Source organism: Gossypium raimondii, chromosome 1 (assembly GCF_025698545.1).
Source record: "Gossypium raimondii isolate GPD5lz chromosome 1, ASM2569854v1, whole genome shotgun sequence".
Taxonomy (NCBI): domain Eukaryota; kingdom Viridiplantae; phylum Streptophyta; class Magnoliopsida; order Malvales; family Malvaceae; genus Gossypium; species Gossypium raimondii.
The window spans coordinates 4,585,128-4,608,119 of NC_068565.1; the positions used below are offsets into that span (position 1 = coordinate 4,585,128).

The 22,992-nt window shown below is 31.3% G+C and overlaps 1 protein-coding gene across 1 annotated transcript; it reads right to left on the reverse strand.

Moving 5' to 3' along the window:
* Positions 1–6,351: 6,351 nt before the first annotated feature.
* LOC105786672 (receptor kinase-like protein Xa21) lies at positions 6,352–21,109 on the reverse strand. The gene is made up of 4 exons (XM_052629418.1): positions 20,830–21,109; positions 10,499–10,750; positions 7,027–8,835; positions 6,352–6,770 (listed from the first exon to the last, which is right to left on the reverse strand). The coding sequence occupies exons 1-4, from the start codon at positions 21,107–21,109 to the stop codon at positions 6,412–6,414; spliced, it is 2,700 nt and encodes an 899-aa protein (XP_052485378.1). The 3' UTR covers positions 6,352–6,411.
* Positions 21,110–22,992: the final 1,883 nt, after the last annotated feature.

The following is a 22,992-nucleotide window of genomic DNA, read 5'->3' on the forward strand; positions in this document are numbered from 1 at the left end:
GTAAAAAAAATTATTTCTTACATGACCTACTATAGCAAAATCGCGTCCACGAGGGCGCGATTTCACAATTTCTTCTCAAATAGCATCCTGGTAGAAGCGATTTTATACTATTTGACCAGAAACGTCAACTCGAAATAATTTATTCCTGGACCTAAAAATCCTAAAAAGCCTGAACCTTAAACCCTAAAAGCCAAAAAAACCAAACGTGAAAAAAAAGTCAAAATCACGTCCCCCGGAATGCGCTACGTGGCAGGACATCGCGTCCACGTCAGCGCGACCTACTGACGTGGAAGGAAATCACTCCCTCAAGGACGCGATTTCCTTCCATGTCAGCAGGTCGCGCTGACGTGGACGCGATGTCCTGACACGTACCCTGACATCGCTCTGACGTGGACGCGATTTCCCGAAAAATGGATCATTCCGGTAAATAATCAAAAAATCGGTCTATTTCGGTAAATTTTGAAAAAAAAACGGCTTTTTTTGGTAAATTACCCAAAAATATAAGCAATTTTACAATATTCGTGGTGGGAACATATCCCATCACCAACTTTTCATAACTTCTTTTTCCCATTTTATAAAATGTCTATAGATTAAGTACTGGCTCTTCAATTTTCTAAGTATTCATTGTCTTACCCCTTTCTTGGGTTTGGTTTGGGAAGGTTGCTTGACTTCGTTGTGCAATTTAAAGTCTTTCCAATTTGTCGTTTTAGAAGTGATCGGAAAATTTGCACTTCTTCATGTGCTGGAAGAAAAGTGATTGGGTTCAAAGAATAAAAACAGGGATAGATTATTTACATAGTTTAGTTTTTCTATTCCTACAGAGCCTACGTTATGAGGAATAGTTTAGTTTATGTTGTAATTTCTTCCTGCAAGATTACAAATTTTTAATGTGATTTACGTAGAAACTACGAAATTTATTATAGGATGTGATAATATAATTCTATAATTATTGCTTAAAATTTTTCTTTCTAAATTTCATATTTCTTAAGAAATTACAGTAATAAATTTTACATAGAAATAATATGTAGTATTGAAATTAAATTGCAGTTGTACAAAGGTTACAACTTTTTATTAAATTATTAAAATTATTAGAGAACATGATAAAATTAAATGAGAACCTTTTATCAAAGTGACAAGTGAGCAGTCACTTTGAAGAATATAAATAACCCTACCGCTTGCTTAATTTGTGTTTCTATTGACTAAAAAATTTTGAACAAAAGGATATTGACTAAAAATTAAAATAACCATGAAATCTTTTACAACATTCAATGAGGTTGAAAGATTTTATTTTTAATTTTTTTTAAATAATAACTTATTTGGCTTCTAATTTTATAAAAAAATTATTTTTTATTCCTTAAAACTTATATTATTTATCAACATTGGCTTACTCCTTCGTTGGGTTTGGTTTGGGACGGCTGCTTGACTTCGTTGTGCAATCTAAAGTCTTTCCACTTTGTCGTTTTAAAAGTCTGCATATCGGAGAATATCACAATTGAGAAAGAATTATATATTGCTGTGAAACTGAACGTAGTTGCTAATATATACGTTAAGTGATTAAAAACTTGGCACTTCTTCAAGTGCGGGAAGAAGTGATTGCGAAGTTGACACTTTTTCAAGTTATTAAAAAAAAAAATAGGAGACACATATTGTTTACGTAGTTTGGTTTCTTACGTTTGCAGATCTTAGTTTAGTGAGAAATATCTACTATCTCCAACATTTATAATAAGTGATCTTAAATCTATCACAACCCACTACAATTTCCTCACTTTTGTACTTTTGAAAATCGGTACTCTCACCACTAAATTCACTCCTGTGAACTTAATTTATAAAATCACAACACACAAGTTTTACAATCAAATGCACTCTTACAAACAATATTCTTCGCTTAAACAGACTAAGTGCTCTCAATTCTCTATACAATCACCTATACAAGTCTCTCAATTATAAATAGATTTCGAGATTTACTAACATAATGAAAATCTATATCAATCTCTATTAAACAACAACTAAACTAGTTGAATAAATTATAATAATAAATAAGGTAAACAAGGATTGTTGTCAGCTAAGTCTTCTACGTTCCAATTCGATTCAACTTCCTCGATCCAAGCGATTAGATAGACATGGTCCGATCCAATCCGATCCCTTAAACATGTTTCCTGAAGTGATATGATCTGTAACACCCCAAACCCAGCCTAACGTTATATATGGTCTAACATATAATAAAATTTATTATTTATAAAATAAACTAAAAATAAAAAAGAGAAAAGTTTGAATATGGTTTAAATATTGTTTGTGAGGTTTTTTAAAAATATTTTATTTATAAAAATATTATTTTAAGAAATAAATGTTATGTTAGAAAGAAGAGAAAATGGGTATTCATGTGTATTTATAATTGTGTTATGTATTGTTATAAAACTTATGTGTTTTATAAAAAAAACTTTACATATTTTGAATTTTAAGAAGTAAAACTACATTGACAAAATGTATAAAATTGAGAGCTAAATTTGTTGATTTTTAGAGTTAAAGCTAAATTGATAGAATCATCAACATTGAAGGGTTAAATTTGTTATTATATTAATAAAAATGCCACCGTTAATGATTTAACATAGGAACAACAAAAATATTAAATTTTGATAATGTTAATGAATGAAATAAAAAATTTTAAACTTAAATGACCAAAATAGAAACACACTAATAATTAGATAAACTATTTTTTTTACTTTGCCCTAGATTTAATAATGTTACCCGATTTTCCATGATTCCTCCATTTTCTTACCCCTTTCTTGGGGTTGGGACCCGGCTTCACTTTATTTGTGCAATCTAAAGGCCTTTCAACTATGTCAACAATTGCTTATGAACTTATAATGTGAAACCTTAAGCAATTGGACAACGAAGCTATCACTTTTCTTCTTCAAGGATAATTAAGATGGGTCTGGCATGGTCACTAAATTTCCATCACTTTTTGGCCATTTTCTTTTCAATGTTTTGCACATTTTAAAATCTCTATACATTCAATAATGCTCCCCAATTGAAGGTTCTTCTTTTTCAAACCTCGTCTTTTCCTCGACTTTGTTGTGCAATTTAAAGTCTTTCAGCTTTGTCGTTTGGGTAACTTATAAAAATAGTCACTTAATTTTAGTTAAATTTATTTTCTCACTGAATTATAAAAAAATTACATTTTAGTCACTAACAGTATCGAGTTATAACGTTTTGGTCACTCATCCATTAACCGCCATTTTATCCTTAAGGAAAAGTGCCGTTAACTCAAGGGTTAATATTTAATTTGACCTTTGAACTATAGTTAAAACATTCAACTTGGTCATAATTTATTAAAAATATTAAAAATAAAAATTTAAAATTTATTTATTGTTTGATACTATAAAAATATATATTTTGAAATTGTAATTATGTAATGTTTTAAAAACCATAGAATCCTTTAAATTTAAATTATATTAGAAATCCTATCACGTTGTGCACATGTGGCAATCATGAATTTAGAACATAGATTTGTGTTTAAAATGAAATCCAATAAATAATGAAATCGTATAGTTTGAAACTAATTAATCATAATAACACATGAAATATGTATGATATTAAAGTTAAAAATTAGATTAAATTGTGAGTAAAACTAAACTTAAACATATAAATACATTAAATTAACAATACTAAACCAACTCAACTAATAACATTATTAATATATACAATGGATGAAGTGTGCATAATAAAATTAAATTGTATATGAAAAATCAAAATAAAACTTTGGTTGAGTGGTTAATTTAGGGTTTTGCTAATGTGATTGGCGTAGATATTATAATATGTATATTTTTTTTATTTTTTTAAGAAAGTAAAAGATTAAAGTACCCCCGAATAATATAATTTATTTAATTACAAAAGAACATTTCCATAATTTCTCTAACCGAGTTGATGCTCGTCTGACTCGTAATATCAACTCAATCAAAGACTTAAAATAATGGTACAGATAAAAATGTAGATTGAGTCATGGTTATCTGAACCTATTGAACTGGCAATGATACCAGTCTGGAGAGAGGCATTAGATCAGTTCACTCGCAAACCAGTACAGACCAATATTAGAACTAGACTAAAAAACTGATTGAATCGTTTTTTTAATATTTTAATAATTTGTAATCCAACTATACAAACCAATATTTCAACCACCATTTTAGTTCTAAAAACTTTGCTTAAAGTATATTTAATTTTTAATTATTTACTTTATAATTCTACACAAATACATAATTACCGCAGCTTCAGAACAGACGAGGACTAAGAAAAAGAATCAGCTAATTTTACTGATTGCAATTCTATGAGTAACGCAGCAAACTTAGCTTTCTTTAATTTCGTCTCACACTAATAATTTGTATCTATGATTTAACTTGGACAAGATCTTTATCAAGTTGTTTTTTATGCAATTGACTAATAAAATTCCATATTGAGCCATCGAATTTACGAGAAATGGATACAACAATGACTTCAAAATAAATTGGACTTTTTATTTTGCAATTCACTTTTATAGTTTCAATAATGGCCAACCAATTTTCCATGACTTTTATAGCTTGACTTAAGTTGTGCAATCTAAAGTCTTTTTCTAAACCGTGAGAACAGAAGAAAACATATGAGCAGCCATTGTTGAAGTCCCATGTTCGGCCAACCTTCTCATTTTACACGGTGAGTAATTTTAATCTTGTTTTTCATGAATTTTATATTTTTGAGATTATTGTAATTTTAATCTAGTTTAGCTAACTCGAGTGTTAATTTTTGAAACTGTTAAAATTTCTAAATGTTACTATTGATGAATGATTGATGAAATTAGTATTAATTGATTAGATTTTTCTGCTTAGATATGAAAAAGGCTTAATTATCAATTATCAATTCCAAATAAAAAATATTATTGATATTTTCTATTATGAAAACCCATTCTCAATGTGTTGAATCGTTGAACAAGTAATTTTTACTTCTATTGTGGCAAATTCAATGGAGGGAGTTATCTTCTTATTTCTACCATAAAAAGTTTCTCAATAAATTTCATTGGGTGAAAATTTTGAGTTAGATTAGAGTGCTTCAAAATCTCATGGCAATTAACAAATTACGTGAATGTGTGTGAAAATAGGAAGGATATTAGTAGTTCACCTCTAATTGCTTAGGCATGATACTCGTTGTGAAAATAGGAAGTTTCTCAACAATTCCCATGATACTCGTTGGATAACTCGATCATTTTTTTTACAGGATGTAAACTTTTCTAAATGATAAGGAAAGGAAAAGAAAACTTAGGCAATTCAATTTAAGTAGTTCACATTTAATTGCCTACCTCCACTTAGTATCCTTTAATCAAATAATTTCTCAAATTACTATAAGAATTTGTACCTTTCGAGGAGAAGGTATAACATTTACAACACTATCTTTTTCTTAAAGCTTAGATATAACCTTTCCCTCTAGCTTTTATAGTTGTTGTATAGTCGTCGTTGGCAAGTCATGTCTCGAGACAATTTATCAATTGTCTTTAGACACACTGCACTATATCTCAAGACAAGCAGCTCCTATCAATTGGTACAAGCCAGTATGAACTAGTATAAGTTAGTATTGACTGAAACGAGCTTAAACATACTGGAATTGTCAAAACACATCAAAATCTTAACCATAATGAAACCTATACTATTTAGTATTGGTTGAAGACCAAAAAGATACGCATCGAGTGTGTTAAATGTTGATGTCCTTTTTATGTACTGTTTATATTTTTGTTCTTTTAATAATATTTGTTTGGCTTATAAAAATTATTTTTATTAAAATAAAATAAATGAAAAGCTTATGCAAAGACTGAAAAAAGATATCAAAATTTGCTATGTTTTGATATTGGGCATTTAATAATTTGTACCTATATTTAAAAAAAAATTTGTACCAATACAATTTCATAAAATTAGTACAAATGGTCATCAAAATTCAGCGTAACTTCCTAAATATATTGCTAATTGATATAATTGAGAACGGTTATGCGGTTGATAATAATCTTTTTGAACTTCGTTTAGTACATGATTTATGCAAGTAATATTGGCAACTTAAGTTTCGGCATGTCCTGCGAGAACATAAGAGACTGACAGATTGCATGACCAAAGTTGTTCCTAGTAATCTTAATAGGTTAACAACTTTTGAAGACCCAGCTAATCATGCTCGATCTTTGTTAGAAGAAGATGCTCATCGAGCAATGATTAATATAGACTCTCATCAACCTAATTGTAGCTAATTCCTTGAACTTGTTTCTTTTTTAAAAAAATTCACAAAATGCAGAAATAACTATTAATAAACTTTATAGGAAAACAGAGCATCTGTATAAATATTTATCAAAGACATTGCTAGAAAGCAAAGCTTATGTTTATTTTAGTCAATTTAACAATGGCCACTTCATCGAACGCGTTGCATATCCCTTGATAACTTTACTTTGATCTTCTTTAACTTTGTAACAACCTCTTTCATATGAAGCCTCTCATTTGGTAACTCTGCAGAACATTCTAAGCCAACTTGCAAAATGGATAAGGCACAATTCTTGACTTTTAAATGTTCCCTTCCAATGGTGCTCAACAACTTGGGATCTACAACTTGATTTCGCGAAGATGATATCGACTCTATCACCCAACTATTCAAGCTTCTTTCTCCTTCAAACATTTTATCTGTGGGCTTTTTTCTTGTGATGATTTCCATCAAAAGAATACCAAAGCTATACACATCACCTTTTGTCGAAACAATTCCTTCGATTCCATATTCTGTGTATGAATATAAAAACAACATTATGAATATTCAAAGATATCTTGATAATGAAAAATCCGTATAAAATGTACGAAACATTATATGCTTGCATGTTATAATTGAACTGGGATTTAATCTAGTTGCTTCCTTAAAAAGTCACATTTAATATGTTTGAAACTCAAATCTTAACATATATGATCCCTTTTGTTATGCACATGCTACGCTTACATTGAAAATGGAAAAATAAACATGGAGTTTGATTAGAAGTATCACCTGGTGCCATATATCCGAATGTTGCCATTGTCATGGTTTGTATCATTGAAACCTCTTCACGTAAGAGTTTCGCGATGCCAAAATCACTCAAATGAGCAACCATATCTTCATCTAATAGAACATTGTTGGGTTTTAAATCACAGTGAACCACGGGTGTTGCATTACCATGGTGGAGATATTCCAATGCAGATGCAACATCTATCATTATGTTCAACCTTTGTAGGATATCCAAATATTGGTTGTTGGAATACAACCATTTATCAAGACTCCCATTAGGCATGAACTCAAGCACCAACGCTTTGAAATTAAGATCATTAGAGCAACTGCTTATTACTTTGACTAAATTTCTGTGACGAGTGTTGCAGAGAACATCACATTCAACATCAAAGCTCTTAAAAGCTCCTTCTAACTCTAACTTGAAGACCTTTACCGCAATTACCGTCCCATCCTGGAGAGTCCCTTGGAATAGTGAACCATAACTTCCATTACCAAGCAACCTACTACCATTGAATCCATCAGTAGCTTGACGAAGCTCGTGGTATGAAAACCGTCTCCACGTTCCTAAAGGTATCATGTCTTCTTGAGTTGGCAATTTGTCTTTCCTCCTATTTTGCAAGATAATGATTATCAGAGCCACAACCAAAATTGTGGAGGCAATTGGCAGAGCTACATATATTATGAGCTTCAGCTTAGTTTTTGCCTTGGAATTTCTAAGAGGTCTTGTTTTGCAGTTTGGAACATGAAGTCGAGTTGCACCACACAAGGCTTCATTACCCTTAAATGATTCGATTGTGTAGTTTCCAAATGATCCTCCTTCAGGAATTTTTCCTTCAAGTCTATTAAAAGAGACATTGAAATATTTGAGATAACGGAGTTTCTTTAAGGATTTGGGAATCTCTCCAGATAGATTATTTCTTGACAAGTCCAAGAATTCCAAACTCAACAATTCATCAAAAGACTCAGGAATAGAACCCATGATTCTATTATTGGACAAGGAAAAATGAGTGAGGTCCTTGAGATCTGCAACTCCAGTTGGGATATCACCTGAGAACTGATTGTTCGACAAATCCAAACTAGTCAAAACTTTCCATTTTCCAATGTCAGTTGGCAGTGGACCACTTAGAGAATTTGAAGACAAGTATAGGATGAGGAGATAGTTAAGCCTTGTCAACGTGGAAGGTATTGAGGAGGAAAACTTATTGGAGTCTAGAAATAGTTGCCTTAATGAAGTGAGATCACCTAAGCAAGCAGGTATTGGTCCAGACAATTTGTTATTGGTCAAGAACAAGAAAGCCAATTTGTTTAGATGACATAACTGAGATGGGATGGATCCTTCTAACTTATTGTCTTTAAGAGAAAGACTTTGCAACTCTTCCAATCCACCAATTGTAGTAGGAATCTGTCCTATCAATTTATTGCCTCCGAGATCAATGCTTATCAAGTGACTTAAGTTTCCAATTTCATTGGGGATGCTACCCCTGATGTTGCATGAATAAGCAGAGAACTCTTCAAGAGAACTTGAGACATTTCCTACCACTCTTGGAAGTTCACCACTAATAAATGGGTTGCTATCGAAAAGAAAGTTCGAGCCGACAAGGTGATTGCTAGCAAGATATAATTGCTCCATGTTTGGAAGTAAAAGGCCCATGTTTGATGGAAGATGGCCAGAGAGCTGATTTATATCCAAAGCAATCATCCTTAAAGTTGAAATATTAAATACATGTGGAGGGATAGAACCAGTAAGATTGTTAAAGTCTAAATCCAACCAATTTAGATTCTTTAGGTTGCCAATCTCACGTGGTATTATACCTGCCACAAATTTTATCAAACAAAAATATTAGACAAATATGAGGAAGAAAATAGTTTATATATATGAAACATTTGCTTATATTTTTTATAATGTGTACAACCATAGACAATTAGTGTATCAAATATGAATCAACAATATTTACAAAAAATTAATTCACAATAAAATTGTTTTTATAGAGCGCTTGCAAATATTAAAGTACTTCAAGTAATTTTAAATTGAATTTTTAGGTTTAAAGTTGGAATAAGTTCAAAATGAGAAGGATTGTATGAAATTACAATTCTATGTCATCTTTATCCTTATAGGAGAATAACAACTCAGATTTTTCCTCCTAATTTTAGCTTTTCTTCTTGAAAAATTTAAAATCCAACTAAAAAGTTAAAATTAAGAGGAAAAATCTGATTTATCATTCTCTTATTGGAAAGGGATAGAGATTACGTAGAATCACAGTTTCATACAATCACTTCTCATTCAAGTTATAGAAAATAATGATGAAATAAATGATAAAGAACAAACATTTATAAGTCAAATAAAATAATTAAGAACATAATGGTGAATTAAATTTGTTTTCCTTTTATCTGATTTGATAAATTTAAAATTTTAAGAACATAAAAATAAATCAAATATGATTTTTGGTCCCTTGGAGTTTTGTTTGGCCTCAACAGGGTAAATGTAAATAATGGACTTAAAAAAAAGAAATATACTAATTGCAATGACTATGAAAATTTTATAATTATTGTAGAATAATCAAAACACAGAAAGCGGTTGAGCAAAATAAAGTTCAAATTAATAAAACTATCAGTAAAAGTTGCAAATTAATAAAAATAATTTGGAAATAATTTAACTCTTTCTTATACATTCACCTGTAAAATTGCTATGGGAACAATCAAACGACATAAGAAGAGTTAAATTCACAATTTGTTTAGGAATTTCACCTGCAATTATAAAATTCACATATCAAATTAAAAATTCATCTCCTAGCAAGGATTATAATAATAAAATTAAGGTATAATGGCTTATTTAGCTCTTCAATTTTATTAAAAGAATCATTTTAGTCTTTCATTTAATTTTCATCTCTTTTAGCCCTTAAACTTGCAATGTTTGTCAAATCATCCCAAAATGAATTGAAAATTCCATGTGTATGCCACATCAACAATTAATTTTAAAATTTTAAAAAATTCTATTTTATTACTAACGTGTCAGCAAAGTAAACAAACATTAACTTTTCCATACATTTTTGGGCTGATATAACAAACAATACAAGTTCAAGAGCTAAAAAGCGGAAAATTAAATAAAAATTAAAATGATTTTTTTATAAAGTTGAAGGGCTAAATAAATAATTATTTCTAAAGTAAACAAAGCACGTTAGCAAGGTATTTCACATCATATTAGGTGTCATACACACTTCCAAGTCAAGTTGGAACTAAAAGAATATTTCTCTCATCATTTTGTCGTAGTTTATTCTTCAATCTTCTTTTGAAAAATTTCAACTATGTATTCGTTTAATAAATAAATTTATATTTTCAATCTCAATATCTAAATTATTATATTCATTACCTTAATTTCTTTTCAAAAAACAAAAAAAAATCGTTCCTTGCATCTCAATGTACTTAAAAAAAAAAGTAAACACTTCAAAAGGTTTTAAAAATGGTTAGCATATATTACCTTCAAAGTGGTTCCGACCAATAGCGATGTCTTGAAGCAGGCTCAAATTCCCAATTTCTATTGGTAGGCTCCCCTCCATTTGGTTATACGATAAAGCTAACACTTGTAACTCTTTGCACTTGAATAGACTGGCAGGAATTCTACCAGAAAGCAGGTTAAGACTCCAGTACAATCCTTTCAAATTTGGAAGATGATCAAACATATCTTTTGGGATATGACCAGTGAGATTATTGGAGGTGAAATCGATGACTTCTAGCAAAAGCAAATCACGTGGAACAGAGGGTATAGAACCAGAGAATATATTAATATTATTGTCAGTATAGGAGGATGTGAATTTAAATGCATTGAAACATATTTATCTTCTTATATAATTATTAGCAAAAAAATTATGGATAGTTCTAGACATTTTATAAAAAGAATTTGATATAGCAAGATTTAGAAAATAATTTGCATTATTTATTTTAGGAAATTATTGAATAAAGAGATCAAGAATTTTCAATTTAAAACTTTTAAATTTAAATCATAACAGGAGGAGTTTAGTTACTTTACAATTATCCAAGATGGATTAAATTTTGAACAAAAGGATATTGACCAAAAATTAAAATAACCATGAAATCTTTTACAACATTCAATGAGGTTGAAAGATTTTATTTTAATTTTGATTTTTGTTGAATTAATAACTTATTTGGCTTCTAATTTTTTTAAAAGACTTTTTTAGTCTTTAAACTTATATTGTTTATCAAATTATTTCAAAATGAATGAAAAAATTAATGTTTATTAACATTGTCGATGTAAATAATATTAAATTTATTTAAAAAGTATAAAAATATTTTTTAAAATTAATTAATTGCTAACATAACATATACGTGGTAATCTATATGTATGCCACATCAGCAAAGTTAACAAATGTTATTTTTTCATCCATTATAAGTTATTTGACAAATAATGTAGTTTCAAGAGTTAAAACTGACGAAAAATTAAATAAATGGCTAAAATTACTTCTTCTTCTTTTTATAAAGTTGGAGGTGGAAAAATTGTTATACATTTTTTTCTTGTCTTATCAGTACCCTCGACAACACACCACCATAAAGTAAGAATATAAAGCATGGTTCATTTAACTAGATTTTTAGCAAGAAAATTGATATTGTTGTCTGTATATATAAAAAGACACAGGTTTAAACTTATTGAAATATATTTATCCTTTTATATAAGGATTAGCAAAAATTATAGATATATAATTCTAAGCATTTTATAAAAAAAAAGTTATATAATATGACATAGAAAATAATTCACTTTTTATTTTAGGACATTATTGAATAAAGAAATCAAGAATTTTAATTTAAAATCTTAAATTTAAATCATAACAGCAGAAGGAGTTTAGTTTACAATTAACCAAGATGGATCAAATTTGGCTTTATATCTAAGATATGAACACTGTAAATAGATTAATGATAAGCATTAAACTAAATTATTGGAATAAAAAGATAAGCAATTTTACAATATTGGTGCTGGGAACATATCTCTATAGATTCAGTAATGGCGCGCTCTCCAATTTTCTAAGTATTCAGTGGCTTACCCCTTCGTTGGGTTTGGTTTGGGACGGCTGCTTAACTTAGTTGTGCAATCTAAAGTCTTTCCACTTTGTCGTTTTAAAAGTATGCATATCTGAGTGCGGGAAGAAGTGATTGCGAAGTTGACACTTTTTCAACTTATTACAAAATAAAAAATAAAAAAAGGAGACACAAATTGTTTACGTAGTTCGGTTTTTTTACGCTTGCGGATCTTAGTTTAGTGAGAAATATCTACTATCACCAACATTTATAATAAGTGATCTTAAATCTATCACAACCCACTGGCAATTTCCTCACTTTTGTACCTTTGAAGACTAGTACTCTCACCACTAAATTCACCTCTGTGAACTTAATTTATAAAATCACAATACACAAGTTTTACAATCAAATGCACTCTTACAAACAATATTCTTCGCTTAAATAGACTAAGTGCTCTCAATTCTCTACACAATCACCTATACAAGTCTCTCAATTATATATAGATTTCGAGATTTACTAACATAATGAAAATCTATATCAATCTCTATTAAACAACAACTAAACTAGTTGAATAAATTATAATAATGAATAAGGTAAACAATGATTGTTGGCAGCTAAGTCTTCAACGTTCCAATTCGATTCAACTTCCTCGATCCAAGCGATTAGATAGACATGGTCTGATCCAATCCGATCCCTTAAACATGTTTCCTGAAGTGATATGATCTGTAACACCCCAAACCCGGCCTAGACATTATGGCCAAATTTGGGAGTGTTACGAAGAAGGGTTTTAAAATCAATCTTATTATTATTTTCGTTAAGGGAAATATTGTTAATTTGATCTTTCAGAAAACTTATTTTGCAGCGGAAGTTTGATATTGTTAAAGTTGAAAATCGAGTTTGTGTTTTCAGAAAATATTTGCTTGCGTAAAACCGTAGTTTTGTCAAATCTCACAGTATAAAAGTCAAAAAACACATACAAAACCAAAATTAAAACAAATAGTCCAGAGAGTCCCAAAATTACAAAACTCTCAACAACAATTCAAATTTTTAAAAACATCGTTAATCAAAATAGTTCGCGAACTAGTGGTCACCACTGAGACTCTGTCGCACCGACCCGCCTATGTCTGAGGACTACCTTAACAAAACAGATAACATATGTGAGTTTTCATAAACTCAGTGTGTAACCCAACAGAGATAGACATACAAATATACTCAGAATTTCCATATGCAAAATAGATATACATACAAACATAAGTCCTTAACAGAACCAGATAGTTAGAACACAGATATGCAAAATCTTACCCCCATCCTCTACACACCATCTCCGACCATCCTATCACACCATGTGGGGTATAAAACACCCACCCATCCCTACATACCACATAGTGTCTGCACGACACTTATCAGAATAATTTGCAGCTATGCTGCTAGAGTAAGGGCAAAATATGGCCTCACAGAACATTCCTCCAATAAATAGATCCCACCCCATATATATATAAATAGCAGATAATAGATATAATAAAATTATCAAGTCTTGCATGCTTATATATATATATAGGTAGCATACATGTTATTACGAACTAGTCAAACCATACATATCAATTTCTAAATGCTCAAATCAGACTATCAGAATACATGTATCATGCATTAGGGTATGTTTTGCCCTTACCGACCCGACCGAAGGCCCACAGTCGATTGAATCGACTTATGTGACCATAGAGAAGATTTCAGAATTTTGGGCTTACATGCTTGTGTGGGCCTACACGCCCAAATTGGCCTTGCTCGTGTGGCCCACACGACTTGGCCCCAAATTGGCCTATCCCGTGTGTCGCACACGCCCATGTGGCGTGATAGACCACTTTTTTGGATTTTACCGAACCTTATTTTTCTGTGTTTTTGTTACACACCTGGTTCATTTTTTATGCTACAACAATCCCGAGACCACCAGAACCTAACAATCACAATACACGCTCCCAAAATCAGTCTTACTCCTCAATTAAACCAAATTACAGAAATTGACTACAGTGGAAATCGAGTGTTCATCACTTACCCAACTTCCCGAATGATCTCTATTCTACGATTCCACAAGAGGAGAGCTCCGTTCCTCACAATTCGCTGTTGCCAACAACTCAAAAAATCAATACTAACGAAAAAGACAACATCGTTAAAAAGAAAAACCGCTTTCAAATAAATCTCCCCTAACCCATGCTAAACCTTTCAACCACTACTTACCAAGCCGTACGAAAACAGGAAGACCGAAACACCTTGATTTGAAAGGGAGGTTATGACAGAAATCAAAAAGAAAAGAAAAAGAAAATTTTGACAATAGGAGAATAGAAAAACGTCATAAGGGAAAAAAAATTGGGAAAAGAAAATAAAAATAAAATAATATTTAAATAAAATATCCCTTCAACTCCCACTAATCCACATCCAACCAGCTTAGAATTTCAGCTCCACCCAAACTCTATCAGACTACCAAGACAAAAATTATCATCCTTGCTCCCGCAGGGACTCGAACACAAGACCTTTAGGCAAGTTAACTCCTTACCACTCGAACCAGCAAGCTCATTCTAATACAAGTGTACCGGAAGTATAACATAAGCCCACCCAACAGGGATAAGACTAGGATAAAAAATATCATATTTTTCAAAAGTGAGACTTGAACTCAAGACCTCAAACACACAATCAGAATACTCAGCCACTGAAGCAAATACATATTTATGACATAATTCACAGAAACAAGGTTAAATAATCAAGGCGTTACATGATCTTTATTGATGGGCTAGATAAAATCCACAATATCAGCACAACCAAAAAATTCGGTTCAATAAATTGTCAATCACCTAGATATGAAAACAGTTTAACCAATTGCAGTGCTTCAGGAAGTGACACTTCCTCAAGTATATCTTAGTCATTCCATAGTTTTCAACAATCTTCCCTTTTGACAATTTGTTGAACAAAACATAAACAACAATTGGAGCTATATCATCAGGTAACTTTATCTCCCCCTTAGCATTTCCCATTATTTCCAAAACTATCTTAGAAAATAATTAAGTAAATTAACCATATGTTGGTGTGGAACTTTGGTGAGGAAAATTTCAAACACATAAAAGGAGCTCAAACGGACCATGAACAACAACTCGAATAGAAAAACAAAGCAATAAAACAAGGTTCCAAGGCGTGTATCAAACATCTATCTTTAAGGTTCTATTTGCTCTACCTATACTCGGTGTGGAAATGAGTTTCAAGCAAATGAACCTCAAAGATACAATGAAGCTCGGTGACTATTTGCGACTTGTATTGATGAAATAGTTCACTAAGCACAAAACAGAGTATAACAAAAAAAATAAATTTCTATAAAGAATTTCGGTAGTAATTCTTTATAGAATAATCTAATAATAGTAGAAGATGGAGGAATGATAGAAAAATCTTTTGAGAATTTTTTGTATTTTTTCAACTGAAATCTCACTCCCATTTATAGGAATACTTATGTCTCTTAATAGGGACACAACTTTCGATAGGTGTCTTTTCCGAATAATCCCTTTTAAAAGAGACATAATTATGCAACTAATATCTTATAATTATTCAAGTAATATTACTAGTATAGTTATAATTCTTTGTCAAAAATCAAGTGATATAACTCTTGACCAATAACCAAAATACATTATATCCTTTTCCTGTTATATGGCTCAGAAGAGCTTCCCGTTTACATGCTTATATAAGCATACAAGTACATGAATTGATGGGTTATAGATTTGTACACTTCGTGTGTACTACCCGTGTATCCAACGATATTTTAAATCGTTCAACGGGCAAAGTTCTGATAAGAAACAATATGAGTTTGAAATGAACAATTATGGGTGTATACTTGAATTACATGGAAATGATATTGATGATAATGAAACATGAAATGGGATGATACATGTATATGGAACTTGCTTGGTGATTATGTTCACCCATGTTTATGGAATATTACATGAGATTCACATGACTAACATGTTGAGGATATGTGTATAGGCTTTTGGCTAAATTGGTTTGGATATGTTATGAATGCTTACCTTAAATGTGAATAAATGGTAAGTTAAATTCCATGTTATACAAACTTACTAAGCTTAAATGCTTACTCTATTTTATTTTCCACGTTTTATAGTAATTCAGAAGCTCGATTTGGTTGGAAGTTGGTCGGAGCTACTTCACACTATCCATCAGCTTTTTTGGTACATATAGTAAACTAATTTTGGTTATAATGGCATGTATAGGTTAATTTGGCCAATGATGGTATACCAATATTTTATTGAAATTAGCCATTTGTATGGCTTGTATTTGGTATATTTTGATGTATATATACTTGTGGCCTTATCATGTTTGATGTGTGCTTGATGTGGTTGAATATGGGATAATTTATAAGCATATTGATGATTGGTATGAGAGAGTGTATATTTGGTAAAAATATTCATATATGTGTATTTGGTCAATTTGGCAAGTTTGAATACTTGGATATATGTGTTGATATGTTATGTATAAAACTTTTTTTTAGCTTGATTTGAATGCCTTGTTATGACTTGATGTTGTGTAAGTGTTGTGTTAGGTTGATGATAAATGAGGTAAGAAATGTGGCTTGGAAATGACCTATTTTTGGCCACACAGGCAGAACGGGTGTGTGTCCCCTGTATATTAAATTTGCACAAAATAGAATGCTTACACGGCCTAGCACACGTGTGTGTGGATTGGCCGTGTGACAAGTCATAGAGCTCATAAGTTTGGACATGGGTTGGGAAACGGCCGTGTGTCCCTATTTTGAATACCCACATGGCCTGAGACACGGGCATGTCTCTTGACTGTGTGAGACACATGGCCTAGCCATACGGGTGTGTGTCTCATGCACCTTTGAAAATTTTTAATATTTTCTGAAAAATTCTTTGAGTACCTGATTTAGTCCCGACTTGTTTTTAATGTGTATGTTGGGCCTCGAGGGCTCACATAAGGAACATTATGCTTGATTACGACTGTTTTCGGATATGAATGCTATATGATATGAAATATCTGTTTATTTGTTTTGTAAATTCTGGTAATGCTCTGTAACCCTATTTCAGCGACGAACACGAGTTAGGGGTGTTACAACAACCTAATGTCGAAAAGGGTGAGAATCAATGTCTTTAGGTTATTGCCTAGAATGAGTTTGTTATGTATGAGGTTATGCTTGAGGGCGTGCATGATTAAGGATATATAGGCGAGAATAAGGTCTTGATGACCCAAGAGGTGGAAGACCATGTCGAGAACTCTACAACCAATTCCTAGTTTGATGGTGCAATAAAGGAGGATGTGAAAATTGATGAGCTCAAAGTAAAGGGTATTGGTGCTGATGGTGTGGGCAAAGGCGATGCCCAATGCTTGACAAATTTGACAAGGAGTAAAGTCAGACATATAATAAAATTTATTATTTATAAAATAAACTAAAAAAAGATAGAGAGAAAAGTTTGAATATGATTTAAGTCTTGTTTGTGAGGGTTTTTTTTAAATATTTTATTTATAAAAGTATTATTTTAATAAATAAATTTTATGTTAGAAATAAGAGAAAATGGGTATTCATTTAGTATGCATATTTATCAAAAAATAAACTTTTAAATATTTTTATTTTGAATTTTCAAGAAGTAAAATTAAATTGATGAATGTGTAAAGTTGAGAGCTAAATTTGTTGGTTTTTAGATTTAAGGCTAAATTGATAGAATCTATCAACATTGGAGGGTTAAACTTGTTATCCAATAAAAAGGCCCACCGTTAGTGATTTAACAAAGGAGAGATCAAAATATTAAATTTCAATAATGATAATGACTAAAATAGAAAATTTTAAACTTGAGTGACCAAAATAGAAACACACTAATAATTGGGTGACTATTTTTATACTTTGCCCTAGATTGAATAATGGTTACCAATTTTCGACCCCTTTGTTGGGTGACTAATAATTGGCTTGACTTACTTTTGAGCAATCTAAAGTCTTTCCACTATGTCGTTTAAAAACATCAACAAGTGCTTATCACCTTATAATATAATAGTCTAATTTGAGAGAAACTTCAGTATTGGGATAATTTTATAATCAATTGGACAACGAAGCTATCAGTTTTGTTCTTCAAGGATAATTAAGGTCTGGTATGGAAACATAACCGATCCCTAAATTTCCTGGACTTTGTTGTGCATTTTAAAGTCTTTCTTTGGGTAAATTGTAAAAATAGTCACTCAATTTTGGTTAAATTTATTTTTTTATCATTGAATTACAAGAAGTTACGTTTTAGTTACTAACAGTATCGAGTTATAACGTATTGGTCACTTGTCCATTAACCGTCGTTGCATCTTTGAAAGTGATGTGGCACGTTAACTCAAGGGTTAATATCTAAATTGACTCTAAATTATAGTTAAAATATTCTATTTGGTCTTTTTACAACTTTTTAATGATGATTCTAAAATTATTCATTAAAAATACAAGAAAATGAAAATTTTCAAAAATTATTTATTTATTTTTTAAAACAATAAAAATATTTATTAGAAATTATTTATTTATTCATTAAAAATGCATTCTTTCATGAATCTTTTTACTGTAGCTTTTTAGAAAATGTCGCGGATAATATTGTTTTTCGTGATGTTTTCTAAAAAGGTTACAAAAAAAACATAGTTTTTATGATGTTTTTGCAAATAGACACAAAATAGAAGTCCCGAAAATTAGAATTCTCATAGCGATGACTCAATCCCTTACCTTTATTGTTTTAAAAATAATTTTTTAAAGAAATAGGATCTCATGCATAATTGTTGATGCACATTATATTTATGTTATACCTCTCACATTCTCAATGTGTTGTATTGTTGAACAAGTAATCTTGTTACTTCTATTGTGGCAAATTCAATGGAGGGAGTTGTCTTCTTATTTCTACCACAAAAAGTTTCTCAATTTATTTCATTGGGTGAAAATCTAATGGCAATCAACAAATTAGATAACAATTCCCATGGTACTCGTTGGATAACCCGGCCATCTTTTTTTACGGGATGTAAACTTTTCTAAATAATAAGAAAAGAAAAGAAAAGTTTGGGCATTTCAATTTAAGTAGCTCACCTCTAATTGCTTACCTCCATTATTTTAGTATACCTCAATTAATGATTTCCCAAATCATTATAAGAATTAATACCTTTCAAGACGAATGTGTAACATTTATAACACTATACTTTTCTTAAGACTTAGATATAAACTTTCCCCCTAGCTTTTATAGTTGTTATATAGTCGTTGACAAGTCATGTCTTGAGGCAATCTATCAATTGTCTCTAGACACACTGCACAATGTCTCAAGAAAGGCCGATATGAATCAGTATAAGTCAATATTGACTGAAACAAGCTAAAACATACTAGAATGGTCGATACGCATCAAAATCTTAACCAATACATCGTATTGGTTGAAGACCAGAAAGATACGTATCAAGCGTGTTCTATGTTGATATCTCTTTTATGTGCTGCTTTATATTTTTGTTCTTCTAATAAGATTTGTTTGGCTTATAAAAAACTATTTTTATTAAAATAAAATAAATGAAAACCTTATGCAAAGATTGAAAAATGAGATCAAAATTTTCTATGTTTTGATATTGAGCATTTAATAATTTGTAGCTATATTCTACAAAGAAAAAAATTGCACCAATACAATTTCATAAAATTATTACAAATGATCATAAAAATTTAGCGAAATTTAATATTTCTAATTGATATAATTGGGAATGGTTATGCGATTAATAATAATCTTTTTGAACTTTGTTTAATACATGATTTATGCAAAACAATATTGGCAACTTAAATTTCTGCATGTCTTTTTAGAGCATAATAGATTGGCGGATTGTATAGCCAAAGTTGTTCCTAGTAATCTTAACAGGTTATCAACTTTTGAAAACCAAGTTGATCATGCTCAATCTTTGTTAGAAGAAAATACTCATCCAACAATGATTAATATAGATTCCCATCAACTTTATTGTAACTAATTGCTTGAACTTATTTCTTTTTTTAAAAAATTCACAAAATACAAAAATAACTATTAATAAACTTTATAGCAAAACAAAGCATCAGTATAAATATTTATCAAAGACATTTCTAGAAAGCAAAGCTTATGTTTATTTTAGTCAACTTGATAGCTACCACTTCATCGAACTCATTCTATATCTCTTAATAACTTCACTTTGATCTTCTTTAACTTTGTAACAATCTCTTTCATATGAAGCCTCTCATTTGGTAACTCAAAACAACATTCTAAGCCCAGTTGCAAAATGGATAAGGCACAATTCTGGACTTTTAAATCTTCCCTTCCAATGGTGCTCAACAACTTGGGATCTACAGCTTGATTTAGCGAAGATGATTTCGACTCTATCACCCAACTCTTTAAGCTTCTTTCTCCTTCAAACATTTCATCTGTGGGCTTTTTTCTTGTGATGATTTCCATCAAAAGAATACCAAAGCTATACACATCACCTTTTGTCGAAACAATTCCTTCGATTCCATATTCGTGTATGAATATAAAACAACATTATGAATATTCAAAGATATCTTGATAATGAAAAATCCGTATAAAATATACGAAACATTATATGCTTGCATGTTATAATTGAACTGGGATTTAATCTAGTTGCTTCCTTAAAAAGTCACATTTAATATGTTTGAAACTCAAATCTTAACATATATGATCCCTTTTGTTATGCACATGCTACGCTTACATTGAAAATGGAAAAATAAACATGGAGTCTGGTTAGAAGTATCACCTGGTGCCATATATCCAAATGTTGCAATTGTCATGGTTTGTATCATTGAAACCTCTTCACATAAGAGTTTGGTGATGCCAAAATCACTCAAATGCGCAACCATATCTTTATCTAATAGAACATTGTTGGGTTTTAAATCACAGTGAACCACGGGTGTTGCATTGTCGTGATGGAGATATTCCAATGCAGATGCAACATATATCATTATGTTCAACCTTTGTAGGATATCCAAATATTGGTTGTTGGAATGCAACCATTTATCAAGACTCCCATTAGGCATGAACTCAAGAACCAACGCTTTGAAATTAAGATCATTTGAGCAACTGCTTATTACTTTGACTAAATTTCTGTGACGAATGTTGCGGAGAACATCACATTCAACATCAAAGCTCTTAAAAGCTCATTCTAACTCTAACTTGAAGATCTTTACCGTAATGATCATCCCATCTGGGAGAGTCGCGTGAAATATTGAACAATAACTTCTATTACCAAGCAACCTACTATCACTGAATTTGTTGAAGTTAGCCTGCAAGCTGACAAGAAGCAACAGGAGCTTCCCAAGCCTAGTAGTTCCAGCTGAGGTTCATGCTGCTGATTTATTTTGCTACTTTTGAATGATATTTTGTAACTAGTTAGATTAAAACTACATTTTTGATGTACTTGATGTAATTTGTTGATGTTTGGGCTGATAAATCAGCTTTGCAAAGTGTACAAGTTAAGTTTGACAAGTTTCAATGTACTTAATGGTAGTAGGTAGTGTTTAGGTAATTATTTTATTTCTCTTTGACCAACTTATGTCTGGTATATGTATTGGCATTATGCCATTCTTCAAGTTAATGAAATATTCATCAAAGAATTCATCATTCAATGCTCTCATGATTCATTTCTTTTCTTTTGTTCTTTAAGCAAAATTCTATTTTGTTTACACAGGAAGCATCAAGCCTTCTAGCTCAAGAAATTACTTGTTTCATTCATTTGTTCCAACAATTGGTATCAAGAGCTTATTTCTTAGTGGACCTGTTATTTTTAAAATTTAAAAAAAAATCATTTATTCATCTGGTTTCTCTCCAACTCCACCACCAGTGTTTAATGGTGAAGGCTACCACATTTGGGCAGTGAAATTGAAGACCTACCTGTAGGCATTCGACTTGTGAGAGGTTGTTAACTTTGATGTTGAACCAGCACCTCTAAGAGTCAATCCCACAGTGGCTCAGATCAGGCAGCATATAAATGAAAGAACCAAAAGACACAAGGCCATGTCTTACATCCAAAATAGTATGTTTGATGTGATTTTCACAAGGATCATGGCTTGTGAGTCACCAAAGTAGGCTTGGGATAGGTTGAATGAGGAGTTTCAAGGGACTAAGAGAACAAGATAGCAACAACTCCTGAATTTGAGAAGTGACTTCGAAAATTTAAAGATAAAGGAGGAGGAAACTGTAAAGTAATATTTAGACAGAATTATGGCCGTTGTGAACAGCATCAGATTGCTTGGGGACCAGTTTAGTGAACCAAGAATTGTAGAGAAGGTTATCTCAACTTTTCCTGAGAGATATGAAGCCAAGATTTCTTCCCTTGAAGACTCGAGAGATCTGACTAGTATCTTTTTGACTAAGTTGATCAATGCTCTTTATGCACAAGAGCAAAGAAGGGTCAGCAAGCAGGAGGAGCATCAAGAAGGTGCCTTCCAAGCCAAAAGTAGACCTGCCTCGACCTCCTCTGGCTACAAAGGGAGAAAGGCCTGGTCTGATAAGCCAAGAAGAGATGGAGCAAGAAGAAGATATCCACCTTACCCACATTGTAGAAACCTCAGTCATCTAGGAGAAAATTATTAGTTTAGGCCTGATGTGCAGTGCAAAGTCTGCAAAAAGATGTGCCATGTTGAGAAAGTCTGTAGAAATAAAGGCAAGCTGAGACAAAACCAACCTCAACAGCCAAAAGAAAGAGCAAGTCTTTGCAGTCTCTTACTCAGATGCCAAAAGAAAAGGCAGAAAATAATGGCTGATAGACAGTGGTTGCACAAACTACATGACTCCTAATGTTGTTATATTCAAGAACATTGACAAAAGCTTTTAAACAATGAGATATTGTTGGATTTACTTCTTGAAGCACAAATCAAAAGTAACCCCAGTATTTTGAAAGTTTAAGGCTGCAGTAGAAACA